Raw genomic sequence first — 15,215 nt, 5'->3', positions numbered from 1 at the left:
AAGCAAAAGTCAAGACTGTGGTTTCATCGCATTGTGGTCTATTAAAAGGTATAGTAAGTGACTTTTTGTGAAATTCAGGTCATCTAGCTCTCTATTTTCTGTGTGTGCTGAAAAAAATCCAGTGTTTATAGACAGATGAGTTCAAACATCAACATGTTTGCCTTTAAGACACAAAGTCCCTGCTGTTTGCTTTGTGAGAATGAGCTGACACCCAAAGCCGCGGTCGATTACTGACACATCAGGAAGTTGAAATGTTATCTGTTATTCAACGTGACTTTACCTGATGGAAGAGTTAACATGGCAGGCATTCAGTAGGAAAGTGTTGTTCAAGTGTTAGAACTTTCAAGGGGTTGTTACTTACTTTACACTTAGGTGGTGGGAACATTTCACAAGCACCTGCATACAGTTGATCGCTACAACGCCCATAAACAGCAGGCTGATAGGGCCGAGCTGGAAAGACAAAGACAGACAGACAGACAGGCAGACAGACAGACAGACAGGCAGACAGACAGGCAGACAGGCAGACAGGCAGACAGGCAGACAGGCAGACAGACAGACAGACAGATAGGCAGGAAGGAGGGAAGCAGAGTCAGGTGATTAATTTATTTAATCTTTGCATTACTGTTGAAGCACAATATTAACTTTGACAATAAATGACACATTTCATACAACACAGTATTTGGTCCCATTTTCTTTCATATCAGCAGTTGCTGTTGCACCAATGTGCATGTTTTGTAAAACAAAGGTGCTTTACATTATGGAGTAAATTCCTTCAGGGCTAAGGAGAAAAATAGGGCATGACAAATGACGTGAGCCTCCAGTCATGTACCAAAGACATAAGGTTTACATAAGAACTTCACTTTTTTCAAGTGCAATCTATAATCTAAGTTCTTTTTCTACCTGAGCTTTTACTTCCTCTGTATCACTTAATGACGCATGACAATTCTGGACTCAGTCTGCGCAAGATAAACGCTCATAAAAACAAAAAAAACCTGCGCCTATCACACAGCCGCCACGATGTTTCCATATGGTGCAACATGTAAATGTTTTCGCACCGCAAACCACAGCTCTCTGCACAATCCTTTGAACAAAAAGTCACAGCATGGGGGAGGAAGTGCCCCTAGAACAGAAACACCAGTGAAGAAATCTAATTAAGAAGGTGAAAATGGCGGCTGAAAATAACAGGTTAAGGGGTTTTTCCATAAGAAAGTGTGTGTTGCAAAAAAAATGCAATTTGACACCACTTTAGACCATTATTATCACCAAATCTGTGTCTAAAACTTTGGGAAAACACGAGCAGATAATAAATTACACTCAAAAAGCTTAAAGAAAAAACTTGCTAAAAGGCTCTGACACACTAACCCGATGGCCGACCGTCGGCAGAAAAGGCAATTCAACAAGTTAAATCGGCCACAATGGATGCCGACGGCTCCTCCGACCGACGACGGCACGGAACACACCGACCAGACTCGAGTCACCGATAATGAGGTTGGTGTGTCGGCGCCTAAACAAGTCCAACTACAATCATTAGATCTGACACCTCTTTCAGTTAGTCTGGTGCTTTTTTTTTTGCTGTTTTTGGTTTGGATTATTTTGCCGGGCTCAGGTGCTGCATCAAAGTCTTATAATGGTAGGGAAGACCCTGCTTTACATGACAACCACATTATATTTTCCACAAATCCAATAAAGCTTAAAAGAAATGCTCACTTTACAACACTAGCCTGACAACATCTGTATATTGCCGTGAAAATCTGACTGGAATGGGAGCAGGATCTAATTTTGTGTCTCCAGACCAGTCATATGACTGGGCGTGAGCAGATAATGAAATCTGTGTGTACTTACCACCAGGCCTGCATTCTTGACAGCCAGAGGCAGACCCAGCAGCCCGGTGCCAATGTTCCCTTTCAGAAGGTGTATAAGAGTCTGACAAAAACTGGAGGAAAAAAGTAGGGATTTCTGTATTAGAAAAAAGCCATTCCACATTTTCATTACAACTATTTAGACAGTGTTGTTACTGACTGATGCTTTTATATTACCTTTACTTTGACAAAAAGAGAGCCTGTTTGTTATTGTTTCAACAACATCCACGGGCCGGGTTTGTGCACCTATAATTCTGTAAATCCCTTTTCTTTTCTTTTTTTAAACCCGTGTGTTAATAAATAACTTCTGAACACTTGGTTTAATGTCCGTGCACCGGGTGCATGGTTCCAAAGGGTTGAACTTAGTGTCTTCATTAATTAATGTTTTGGGCAGACCATGCAATCAACCAATCAGAGTTCCATCTCCCATTCCTTTTAACAGCCAGGCACGTTTGTACCTTGGCACATTGTCAAATTTTATTTGTAATCTTTTGCATGTGTGTGTGCTGCTGCGCTTCCCTGTGTGTGTAACAAGCATAGTATGCACGTGCTGTGCACGAGCCTAGGGGCATTTTACTAATGTACTGTTAAAATAACAATGAAATGCTGCGTTATTGACTTTAGACCAGATTTTTGTTGGTCAATGGTGTGATCACTTCCCAGCAATACGCCCAGAATGCACCTGAACACACCTCCCTGTATGATCAACACGCCTATGGACGTACATATGGGCGCAGGTGCCTTTGCTATTTAAATGACATGGGCGCTGGACGGGAAATTGACAACTGTGTCTGTCTTCAACTAGAAAAGACACTTGTGTTGGGTGTTGCGCTGCGCCGGTGCAAGATAGGGCCAAAAGTCATTAAGAACAGGTTCTTTTTTTACCAAGGCAGCCTGACAAGTGACAAAGCCACTTAGGGGAAGGGAAGGAGGGCTAGGAAATAAAACACATACAGTTTAAAGTGACATAAAATAAATGTTAAAATAAAACACAGACAGCAGTCAACACGTATAACGAGAGAAGTGGCTGAATAAGAAAGATTAGATTTTAAAATCTACTCTTATTCTGGTGATGGCGCAGTATCACACATGCCTTTGGTGTGGTTCAATTCCCACTGCGATACATCAACCAATGTGTCCCTGAGCAAGACACTTAACCCCTAGTTGCTCCACAGGCGTATAAATATATAAATAAATATACATTTGTAAGTCGCTTTGCATAAAAGCGTCAGCTAAAATGACATGTAATGTAGTGTAGAATACTTACGAGGTTCCCGCCCGTCCTCCAATCCTCTCATAATCCCGTTGGGGCCGTGTAGGTCCTGGAGGAGAGGGACAAAGTGCATCCATTTCTGAGGGAATTGGGTCCGAGAATAAAGAAGCTGAGGCGAAGGAGAGAAGGGAGGGCAAAGACGAGAATATGTAAAGCCCTTTGTCGCATGTCACTAAAAAACAGCTCATGAAGTTAATGAGTTATCATCTTACAACTACTTTCTTAAAGTGACATAAAATAACTTTTAATATACTGTATAACGAGAGGAGTGCACAGGCACATGGCTGAACAAGAAAGATTAGATTTTAAAATCTACACTCTTATTCTGGTGATGGCGCAGTGGATATCACACATGCCTTGGTGTGGGAGACCCGGGTTTAATTCCCACTGTTTCCTTACATCCTCGTTTCATAAGCAAAGAGGAACTGTTATGGCATGTTTTAGTGTAGGAGGGATAAAGAGAAGACTATTCCATGTTGTGACAGCAGCAAGCCGAATGCCTACTCAGTGTTTAAACTGCAAACTGAAGTGAAACTGAGGACCGTCTCCCAGCTGGACTCCTCTTGGCACGATTACAACCTTGAATCCAGCTACTACACAACAAATACTGACTATGTTAAGTTCTTTCACACATTGGGGTTCAATTTGAGCTGGCATTTTAATAGAATTTGAATGAATTAGAAAAGAAATTAGATACAAATAAAAAAAAAAAAAAAAGAATTGGCTCTTATGGCTGCTAAGGACAAAGGATCTGGAGTAAATAAATCATATATACAATACCGTGTATACATACCATACCCAGTAGGGTAGCACGATATGACAGAAATATGCAATAAACTTGTTGAACATCGCATTAACAATATTACTTGCGATAAATAAATAGATATTAAAGTGTACTCAGTTCTGCCTTTCTGCTTTCGTTATTCTGCTAAAATAAACCAAATTACAATCCAACATTAGTTAATTGAACATTGAGTTGAACATAAAAAGGCATTGAAGGGCAGTTTTCTACTGATACTTTCAACTAACGCAAAAGCTCTCCAAGTGTCTTTCGCAATATGTTGCAATCTTTGGCATGTGTTCAATGTGTTCAATTCTCCAACTGATACAGCAAAAATGATAAAAACAATATATTTTGCAGCCCTACTACCGGGGGTACACACCTGTTTGTGATCCTAAACAAGAGATTACAATGTTAAAGCAGTGCACTTGATTTGAATACCTTCACCTCGGTTGTCTACGTCGCTGGAGGCAATCATGTTGGGTCGGGGTAGTTTGATGGACGGCTGGGTGTCGTCTCTCCCAGCCTCACAGATCTTAATGCCGGGAGATCAGGGTGTCCAGCATTGAAAGCTACACATTACAAAACAGAGAAGGCAGTTCAACGCAAGACTTGTGATCAACAACTGATCCATTGTGAGAGCATGGACTTCACAGTGAAAGAAAGTTACTTTGAAAGAGCATGCTTTTTTAAAAAAAAAAGTAATCCAAGCAATGTTGGGTGACTTCTTTTTGACGTTCAAAGTATTTTCAAACAAAACGAGACTAGCTTGCCCCTCCCTGCTCCTCATCCTGTCCCCCCTCCCTTCTGGGCTTCTGTGCACTAACCCCACCAACCCCCAACAAACAAATGTTCTAGCCTAAAACACCTGTGACATCGCTTAGAGCACCTTTAAATAACAAAGTAATCCATTGTAATCAGTGATCCCCAATTAACATTAATACATTCAAAAATCATGGTGGGTTGGAGTTTGACATACATGTAATGTAGAGCTGAAACTCACAATCATTTTCACTGTCGATTGTTTTTTTTTGCGATTCATCAATTTGTTGATTAATCTATAAAATGTCAGAAAAGGGTGAAAAATGTGGATCAGTGTTTCCCAAAAACCCAAGATGACGTCCTCAAATGTCTTGTTTTGTCCGCAACTCAAAGGCATTTATTTTATTTAATGTCACAGAGGGGGGATGAAACTAGAAAATGTTCACATTTAAGAAGCTGAAAAAAGAAAACAATTACTTTTGTCTCATTAAAAAAAAACAAAAATCACTCAAAACGATTAACCTGTTGTCAAAATACAATTGCGATTAGCTGACACTTATTGTTAATATTTGCAGCTCTAATGTAAATTTTACATTGTGTGTATATATATATATATATATATATATATATATATATATATATATATATATATATATATATATATAATCTCATGGTTAGGGCTGGAACTGTTCAATCAAACAACAAAAGATCCCTCGAAGTTACGTCGTAAACCTGTCTGCACTCGACTCACATCTGACAGTGACAACACTAAACCCCCAGGGCACTCTGCAATGTTGTTTTCATAAGAGCGGCATAACGACTGTTAGTTCAAACAAGGGTGTGCAAGAACATCTTTGCTGCCCGATGTGAGTCGAGTTCAGATTTAAACGGTTTACGATATAACTGTCATAATGAAAATTGTGAAATCCATGAAATAATAAACTTTGGTCATTACAAACAATAACAGAAGATGGGAATCATTTCAGAAACGTTTTAGCTATCTATGATTGTTTGGTTGCTAACGTTAGCTCAAAACGCCATTCCAGTGACAACCTTTGTTGTGTTTGATTGCTAGCTTGTAGCTAAGCCAGCAGTCATTTCAAAAACATTTTAGCTGTCTATCATTGTTTGATTGCTAACGTTAGCTCAAAACGCCCTTCAACTGACAGCCTTTGTTGTGTTTGATGCTAACTTGTAGCCAGCAGTGACTTTGTTAAGTAGGTCCATTTACATTCATTGTTGACATTACAGAAGTAACATTATATGTTACTTGTTGCAAAGTGACGCATGCGTAACTCTCAGCTTCACTCCACTTACATTGGGCAGTGACAATCTTCATTAACCTGCATGCTGTTGCTGCTTCTGTCTTATCACACAAGGCTGTCCATCTGATGACTCATTGCCAGGAAGCCAAAAAGTTCCAACTATGCCGCAATTTTTAGGAACCAAAATTGTTTGCGATGCCCATAACTTCACGTCTAGTCACCACCACACTTCCCTAATCTTCTTGTCACAGCGTCGCTGTTTAGCATGTGCAATGAGTTCAGAACAGGAAAAAACTAAATTGAATTTTATAAGAAAACTCACAACATGGACTTGGGACCTCCAGCTAAAAGACTATAAGCTTTTTAAGAAAGTGTTGTAGAATTACCCCTTCAGGCATTTGTCCTTCCTCCACCGTATGCTATGCTATGTAAACTATAGGGGGTGGGGGAAGAAATCGATACATCATAGTATCGCAATATTTTCCATGGCAAGACTGTATCGATACACAAACACCAAGTACTGATCAGTCAGTTTGTCTGCTTGACAATCCCATTTTGCAGCGATAAAAGTGAAGTGAGATGAACAAACAGAATGCATCTTCTTAGATAAAACAGTTTTCTTTTGGAATATTTTGGATTTTTGAAAGAAAACCTACAGGGCCTCTCATGTGTGAAAATGTATTTCTCCTAGCAGTTCCTCTTCAGGACGAGTTGTTGTTTAGCATTGGTTCAGTGAGCGTGCAGAATGGCTGTGTGACTTCTACTGCAATGTAACTGTAAGCAGGGCAATGTGTCTAAATTATGAGCCACTCAGCAATCACTCCCAATGTGCCGTGACATGAGAGGAATAAACTAGGCACCATGGAAATGCAAGTAGCACGGTGTGCAATTTTTGGCTCCAGCACTTTAAACTGATAGAAAAAAAAAGCCACTGAGATGTATTTTTCAGTTTATCCAGGCTGCAGTGAAACGATCATTATTTATGGTTGACTAATCCATCACTTTTTCTCTTTTTAGATTAAACAAGTACATAAAGTGAGAGTCTGAGCATCTGGAATCAGCTCATGATTTGCATTTGCATTTTTGCTTGAAGATTAAAAGAAATCAATATTTAAAAAGTAGTAGATTCATTTTTAGTAGATTGACGAATGACTAAATGACAGAGGTCCAATCAGCCCCATTAAATGTAATGGGGCTGATTGGACCTCTTCCCAGGACTGTGTGGGTGTCCAAAGACTGATTGAGTGAAATCTTCCGGAATCCCCTGTTAGTGCGGCGCAAATGACAGCTGTATAATTCTTATTGGTAAAAAGAATTTGTGACCTAATAAGTTCCCATCAAAGCTCCGGCCCAACTTCAACCTGAGCAGAGTCTAATCAGCCAGAATATCTGAAAATGTGTGTGTGGGTTTTCAGATGCTTTAGAGCTTATGTACCCTCTTATTATAGAAATTGCCATATGTTTTGTATCAGGTCTAAATGTCAATAAAACTGATGCAGTTTTCAGTGTTTACTGGTGATAAGCTCACATACACCACATTCCGCGTTTGTGCCAGAGTATGCAATGTTTTGAAAGTAAGTGCCCCTTCGTGACACACACACACACACACACTCCATTTAAACTAATTTTTGACAAGGAGAGGAGTTAGTGTCCCACACCCCCCCCCCCCCCCCCCCCCCCCCACACACACACCACACACACACACACACACACACACACAACACAGACAGCAGACAATCCAGTTAAACTAATCTTTGACCAGGACACGAGTTAGTGTCTCTGTCACCTCAACGGACAGGGTCATAAAAAAGGGACAACCACCAGCGATGGAATCATGCCAGGAAACTATACCATTAAATATGCTTAGAAATCAGTAAAATAGGGCCGTGCACATTTACCTCCAAGAAAACACACACACACACACACACACACCACACACACAGAGAAGAGACTGCATGAGAAATGAATGAGAAAGAAAGAAAGACGTGGGAAAAAATGGAAATTACTAGCGTTAGGATACATGTAGACAACACGTATGTTGACAAGTCGATAGCTGCTACTAAGCTGTCATTAGCATGAACACATTGCAGTTTGTTTTGCTTCGGTTCGACGAGGCAGCTTAGCTAACATTATGTGTTATAAACCTAGGTTAGCCAATGTTAGCTAGCTATTTGTTACGATGTCATCACAGCGTCCGTAAACACATCAACAACACGGCTCTTAACGAACAACAACCTACCTCGGGGAAAGCTTGTGTTGTCTCTGGTCTCGGGCTGGCTTTACCAGAGTTTAAACCTCGCCGCAGACCTTTTATATTCCTATTGTAGTCATGGCTGGATGAATTCAGCGCAGCAACACTGCACCGATTGAGGGGAAAAGAGGAGTCTGCTTTGCTGGCTATGTCCTGTCCGCGAGACAGCGGCGTAGTCACGTGACCCGGCCGTTCGACGTGCTGTTGCCATAGACACTGATTGAGCTAAGTGCGCTGTGTTGTGATATATATATCGATATATATATATATATATATATATATATATATATATATATATATATATATATATTCGATATATATATTGAGTCTATGGTTGTAAGAGCTATGCTTTGGTGGGCGGTCGGGTGGTGAGGGAGGAGAACTAGGACGGGTTGATAAGGAAAGCGACGACTTAACGTAAAACTTTTGCCTGGTGGTCCTGGTGCTGATGGAGTCGAGCCAGTGGCCAGATAGGAGCTTTATGACGAGGTTGTGCAAAAAATATATGACAGTTTTTTCCGAGTATTTGAAACCTGTTGATAAAAGTACGTTTAGATTATTATGGTTACATTTAAATTCCGTAAGAATCAGTTCTGATAGGGCTTTTATTTTGGAAAACATGTAGTTTTGGAAGCGCTTGATTTGAACTCCGGGGCGGCCAGACTTGAGGTATAGCGTTTTGATTTAAATGTTATCTACGCAGTTTTGTCTTACGTTTATTCCCTCTTTTTTTAGTATAATTTTGCTCAAGCAGCTAAATGGAAATACACTATATGGCACACAAAGGGGACTGAAACGTGCTGTAAAAAAAAAGAGAAAGTCAAGTCATTCACGATACATGTCCGGGTTGCTGTGCGTCAAGTTAGCCAAAATGATAGAAGGGAAACGGGTTTACATTCATAATGAAACAACACACTCTTTTTACGTCATCTTTTAGTTTGTATTTATTACACGCTACATCATATATACAAATATAGGATTTTCAAAATTATTTTCAAATTTTTCATTGACCCAAAAACATTGCAACATAAAAATATGTCCATCTACAAAATAGTGTTTTAATTGTGTTTTGTTTGTTGTTGTTTTTTTCATACCGGAAATCCGGTTGTTCTGTTGAGCGAAGCTAGCTAGCTTCACAAAGCAAACGTCACAGGAAAATTCTTGAGCAGTTTACTGCACTTGTAACATTTGCAAGTCATTCAGAGGCAAAAGTCCACTGTTGGTCCGACATCTGGGTTGCGCCACAAATATGACCGTGAGTACCGAGCCTAATTGTAGCTTTAATTTAGCTTAAGCGCGAAGATAAGTTCGCATTTCTCTCTCGACATTGCTAAGTAGCATTCAAGCTCGCTATCAGTCAGACTTGCTTTAGGTGGCTGATACAGTAAGTTTACATTCACGTCCATTAATGCCATGGTTAGAGCCCAGGTAACCGCTATCGATCACATAAAGTTAACTGCAATAACTAACGGTTCCAACATCTCAAAAAGAGGTTGTATATCACCTGATCTTATTGCTGGTATTCGCATAACATTTCTTTATTACATAACCAATTATTCTTTCTTTCATTCCTTCGCCTTTTCTATCGTTCTTTCTTCCTCCGTGCTTTCTTTCTTTCTGTACTATTATGAGATGTCCCCCATGTATTTGGTATTAGTCGACTAAGATTTCTTTAGTTGTCAAGTCATTTTTTGTGCTTATTCATGCTTAATTACTCAGTTCCAAAAAACTTAGGAGCACATTTCTGGTGAGCACAAGATTTAAAGTGGTGCTTTTGCAGGATTACTTGTGTAGAAACTCAGTTTTACAGATGGTTAATTATCTACATTTATATCTATTTTTAGTTTCAAAACGCACAGCTCTGTCGATTAAATCAACTAATCCAATAGTCGACAAAATCATGTAAGTGTTAGTCAACTAAGACTTTCTTTAGTTGAGGACAGACCTACTATTATGTTATTACTATTGCATTGCACTTACGATATCTTTTACATTACCGGTATGTTATGTTAGACTGTCTTACCACATCAAATATACTACATTATATTTCTGTTTACACACATTATAGACTCACTGCTATTAATCATATCATACCATGTCAATTTCCCTCATAACTGTTACACTAACATCTCACTTTAACCTATCACTTACCTTCTAACTTGTCTTTGATTGCTCTTGTATAGTTCATTTACTTTTACTAGTTGTGTACCTTTTCATTTATTGTATTCTTATTTTGTACTTCTCTAGCTGTACTTATTTCTGTACACATTGCAACATGAACATTTCCCCAGTGAGCACCAACAAAGGTTTATCTCAATAGAGCCCGACCGATATATTGACGGGCCGATATTAAGCATTTCCTGATCTATCCGTATCAGCATTAAAAACGGACGGTCAACCGTGTTATGAATTGTGGCGTTGCATAGTCTGTCCACCAGAGGGCGCTCTCCAACGTCCCTGTTTGCAACACTGATTATTCTTTTTGTTCTGGTGTTTTTGATCAAAGGACTTTTAAGTGTTATATCTTAAGTTTGTATTTTTATACATTTTATTTATCTAAATGTTAATATGTTGTTTCTCTGTTCTGTTGCGACAATAAAACAAATCATATTATTTAGTGTGTCTTTTGCGATGTCGCAGACTTTTGCAATGTGTTTATTGCGCCCGCTGATATTGCGATGATAAAAAACAATACATTGTATTACTTTGTCAAGATCTGTTTCATCTAAAAAGAAAAGTTTCTTTGTTCATAACACTTCAATTTTATCGCTGCAAAATGGGATTGTCAAGCAGACAAACTGAACAACACACAATATATTATAAAAGATCCATACTTGGCGTCTGTGTATCGATACAGTATTTCCATTGAAAATATTGCAAAACATTGCTGTTTTGATTTTTTTTTTCTTCCCCAACCTTAATATATATCCATGTTTCGATTTACAGAAGCACGAGTTTGAGGTGGCGATGACGTGTGAGGGATGTTCAGGAGCCGTTACCAGAATCCTCAACAAGCTGGGAGGTGAGACCCACAATCTTATGCTTCTCTGGGTGCTGTAAGAAGAGACCATTAAAATACACACACACACACACACACACACACACACACACACACACACACACACACACACACACACACACACACTAGGGGTGGAGTGGTTCATACCTCGGTTCAGACACCACGGTTTGGTACAATGGAGGGAAAAGCAAAACAAAAATGCAGTAGACATTTTTTTTATTGTTTATGTCTCAGGCTGTACCACCTGGTGTCATACAGTCTCTCCCCTAAGCTAGCAGCAACAGCCTGAAGTGTGTAAAGTAAGATGTCAACAGTAAGTACCCCACGTCATCTCCAGACTCCATCTGTAACTTGTAAACAAAACAAAACAATCATGACATGACAATGACAAGCATTGCAATTTTCTTTTCCTTCAACAAAGAAGTTGAATAATACACTTCTTTGTTGAAGGAAAAGAAAATTGCAATGCTCAATACTATTGAATTTGCAACACAAATCGAACCGGCTCCTGTGCTGTTTGAAAGCTTTTGAATGCTGCTTGTATCACACCCAGCCCATGACTTCTGTCTTTGAATTTTTTTTTACTTTAAAGATTTGAGGCTTTTCTCTTTATTAGGTAGCGATAGTGGATAGACAGGAAAGGGGAGCGATGGGGGCGACCCGCAGCAAAAGGCCGGTGGTCGGACTCGAACCCGGGCCGCTGCGGGACTCAGCCCACATGGGGCGAACGGTCTTACTGGCAGAGCCCCTTTTGTCTTTGAATGTTGACTCAGCCCACGTCACCTGATGCAGTGGCACTTACTTTTATTTGCCTTAATCATTAAAATGTTGAGTACCTTAGGGACGCGTCAGTTATTCCAGCTCATATCAGCCTCAGTCTGGGCTGTTCCAACACATTTCTTCCTCTTAAAGTTCTCACATGATTCTTATTTTCAGGTTCATCATTGTATTTAGAGGTTGTACCAGAATAGGGTTATGTGGTTTCATTTTCAGTAAAGACCATATTTTGTTGTAATGCACATTGCTGCAGCTCCTCTTTTCACCCGGTGTGTTGAGCTCTCTGTTTTAGCTACAGAGTGAGGCATCTCACTTCTGTTCCATTGTTGTAGCTAACTGCTAGCATCTACATGGTGGCCCAATGGTTAGCACTGTGGCCTCACTGCAAGAAGGTTTTGGTTCAAATCCAAGTCTTTCTGGGTCTTTCAACGTGGAGTTTGTTTGGAGTTTTTCTCCTCATCTTTGTGTGGGTTTCCTCCAGGTGCTCTGGTTCCCCCCCCCCATCAAAAAATAGACACTGGCTCAGACACTGGGCTTTTTCACTTTGTAAACCTATAATGTGCACAAACAAGATAACACAAGAAAGGAAAGGGAAAATGCCAAAAAAGCATAATATGAGCACTCTAAACTCCCAGATCTCATCAATACGTGGTGGTAGATAAGATTTACCTTTTATGGAAAAATGACATTTGACCGACAGTAGAATTTGAGCGTTTTATGGTGCATCTTGTCCTTTTATGAACTCCATTGCATTGCGAGTGTCTCCGGTTCCGTTGCTTCTTGGAATTAAACAAAGTGTGTCTTTGTTCTCAGATGTGAAGTTTGAGATCGACCTGCCTAAGAAACTGGTTTGGATCGAGTCCGACAAGGACGTGGAAGTTCTCACAGAGACACTGAAGAAATGCGGGAAGGAGGTCAAGTACAACGGCACTATATGAAGGAGTCTGCGTCACGTAGGACAGGTGCCACGATGGGGATCCAGGTCTTTAAGTCCTTATAGAGTCATGTTTAGGATCTCTGTAAACCTTTTTTAATTTGTATGTTGTTTTTTTTGTGACCACCGGTAATAATGAAGTGTTAGTTATCGTTACTTTGATTCAATATATATATTGTCTGTAAGCAGTTTTGCTTGAATCGGATGACAAAAAAAAGAATAAAACACGTTATTAATCCATCTCCTACAGTCAATTCACATTGAGCATATTAGTCCTGCAAGTCACGACAATTTTCATCAGCAATTGAACTGTTATGGCTTTACAAACCAGCTTACTTTCTCCATCTGTATGTGTGTGTGTGTGTGTATTTTTTTGTAGGAAATCATTGCTGCTGATGAAAAGTGAAGATTTATGCTGGAATTCAAGTTATTTACCTGTCCTCAAAGTTCTGATGGAAAAACAGAAAAAAAAAACTGAAATTTGCTTTAACGCTTTTCCAATTTAAACTTTACTTTTTTCATTCAGAACACAAGAGTTTACTTGCTAAATGTAATGAGCAAAATAATAATCACGATAACATTTTGATTAATTGAACAGCCCTACTGTTCCGAGGAAACTTGCCGTTCAATCCAGAAATCGTAGCGAAGCGGCTCACACCATTTTCAGTCTTTCCTGTTTGTGTTAAAGCTGCAAAACAAACACAAAGCAAACTTCCTTTAACACAAAAGTACATTCCCTGGATTGTAAATTATACTGCAAAGTATTGGCTACTTCTCCGTAGAAGTTGAAATTCAGTACTATTGCGTTTGTAGGATGTGATGTAAGTTTAAAAGTCGTCCTTCAAATCTTCATCCATGGTGTCTCTCTTCCCTTCAGGGACAGTCTGCACGATTCCTTTTGGTTTCATTACTCTTTACACTACGGTAATCATTAATACCACAGGTCATATTAATCATGTTCTTTGATACTGACATTTGTTTTCTATTAAAGGTGCTCTAAGCGATGTTGGGTGACGTTACTTCTTGTTGACGTTCAAAGTATTTTCTAACAAAACGAGTCCTCCTCATCCCCCCCCCTCCCCCCCCTTCCATGCTTCCACTCACTAACCCCCCCCACCCCCAAATCCTTGTCAGTTATTGGCTGTAACACTGGTTATATATTCTTCTTGGTGCAGGTGGGCGCAGTTTATTTGTGTTGCCGTTGTAGACCCAGGGCTGTCTACAGAGACCACTTTTCTTTTCTTTTTCTAACCAGTGTGTTCTGGGGACAGGCAGCTAGCAGATAATGAGCTGTTGGCTGTATGTGACAACACGTGTTGTAGCCTGAACACGTGTGTGACATTGCTTAGAGCACCTTTAACAACGTAAAGCCCTTGTTGTAATTCACTCTGTTTTGTCACTTTGGGAAAAAGATCTCGTCCCCCTTTGCTAGACCTTTGGAAGTGACTTGAAATGTTGTGTACGCACAGGGGAAATAAAAGCATCTCTGCCTCACTGTGTCCAGTTATTTCCTTTTTTATATCTTTAATAGTAATGATTATTTCTATGGTGTTGATGTTTTTTTGTCTGTTTTTGTTTTAAATTGGCAAGAAACCAATGTACACTACGGGTCAGAAGTTTGAGGTCACTTACAACTTTTCATACTACTCCATTATAGACAGAATACCAGCTGATCTGTGTGTGTGTGTGTGTGTGGGGGGGGGGGGGCTGATCTTTAATGCAATATCTTCATTGCCCATTATCAGCACCCATTCATCCAATGTTCCAAAGGCTCATTCTGTTTAGTAATCTGATATCATAAAAAAAAAACAGAAATTGGAGAACTCTTTTACAGTTATGTATGTGTTATTTGCGTGCAAAATGTAATCTGAAAACTGCTGCCCTGGTTAAAAAAGAAAAAACGTAACTGATCTCAGCTGGGATTCTGTCTACGATGGGGTGGGATGGGAATGTCTAAGTGACCCCAATCTTTTGACTGGTAGTGTATGTAATGGCAAAAAGAGCAAATTAATGTTGGTGTCTGTACAGGAGGCACAGAGACGGTTAAGGTGGTTATTTCTGTCCGCTGGAACATCTGCATGTTTATCTTTATAAATATTAAGACAGTACTTGTACAGTATGTTCTGTATCATATCTAGACATGAAAAGGTCACATACATATCTGTATGCAAATTTGTACAGCAATACACACTGCAACCGATATGCAAGTTTGCATATTCAGGGAAAACATTTTCTTATTCCACATTCATAATTAATTCAGTCATAATACATAAATTGTGTGAAGTGAAGGCTTT

The 15,215-nt window shown here is 39.6% G+C and overlaps 2 protein-coding genes across 4 annotated transcripts in view; one reads left to right on the top strand and one right to left on the bottom strand.

Moving 5' to 3' along the window:
- slc36a1 (solute carrier family 36 member 1) overlaps positions 1 to 8,416 on the bottom strand; it is a 46,447-nt gene extending 38,031 nt beyond the window's left edge. Inside the window, exons 1-5 of one of the 2 annotated variants that reach the window (XM_032527598.1) lie at positions 8,180 to 8,416; positions 4,355 to 4,485; positions 3,127 to 3,241; positions 1,843 to 1,933; positions 362 to 450 (exon numbers count right to left, since the gene is read on the bottom strand). In XM_032527598.1, coding sequence (XP_032383489.1) covers positions 362 to 450; positions 1,843 to 1,933; positions 3,127 to 3,241; positions 4,355 to 4,391 — 332 coding nt within the window. In that variant the 5' untranslated portion in view covers positions 4,392 to 4,485; positions 8,180 to 8,416. The remainder of the gene's footprint in view (positions 1 to 361; positions 451 to 1,842; positions 1,934 to 3,126; positions 3,242 to 4,354; positions 4,486 to 8,179) is intronic. The other variant, XM_032527599.1, reaches the window with a different exon arrangement.
- Positions 8,417 to 9,277: 861 nt separating this feature from the next.
- On the top strand, positions 9,278 to 13,675 carry atox1 (antioxidant 1 copper chaperone). Of its 2 annotated transcripts, XM_032527613.1 has the most exons (4): positions 9,278 to 9,446; positions 11,138 to 11,213; positions 12,801 to 12,949; positions 13,301 to 13,675. In XM_032527613.1, exons 1-3 carry the CDS (start codon positions 9,441 to 9,443, stop codon positions 12,923 to 12,925), a joined length of 207 nt encoding a protein of 68 aa, XP_032383504.1. In that variant the 5' UTR covers positions 9,278 to 9,440; the 3' UTR covers positions 12,926 to 12,949; positions 13,301 to 13,675. The 2 variants fall into 2 exon arrangements, with proteins under 2 accessions (XP_032383504.1, XP_032383503.1); XM_032527612.1 differs by lacking the exon at positions 13,301 to 13,675 and having other exon boundaries at positions 9,279 to 9,446; positions 12,801 to 13,263.
- The last annotated feature ends 1,540 nt before the right edge of the window (positions 13,676 to 15,215 follow it).

This window comes from Etheostoma spectabile, chromosome 10 (genome assembly GCF_008692095.1).
Source record: "Etheostoma spectabile isolate EspeVRDwgs_2016 chromosome 10, UIUC_Espe_1.0, whole genome shotgun sequence".
Lineage (NCBI taxonomy): Eukaryota > Metazoa > Chordata > Actinopteri > Perciformes > Percidae > Etheostoma > Etheostoma spectabile.
This window is presented reverse-complemented; position numbering and strand designations above follow the sequence as displayed.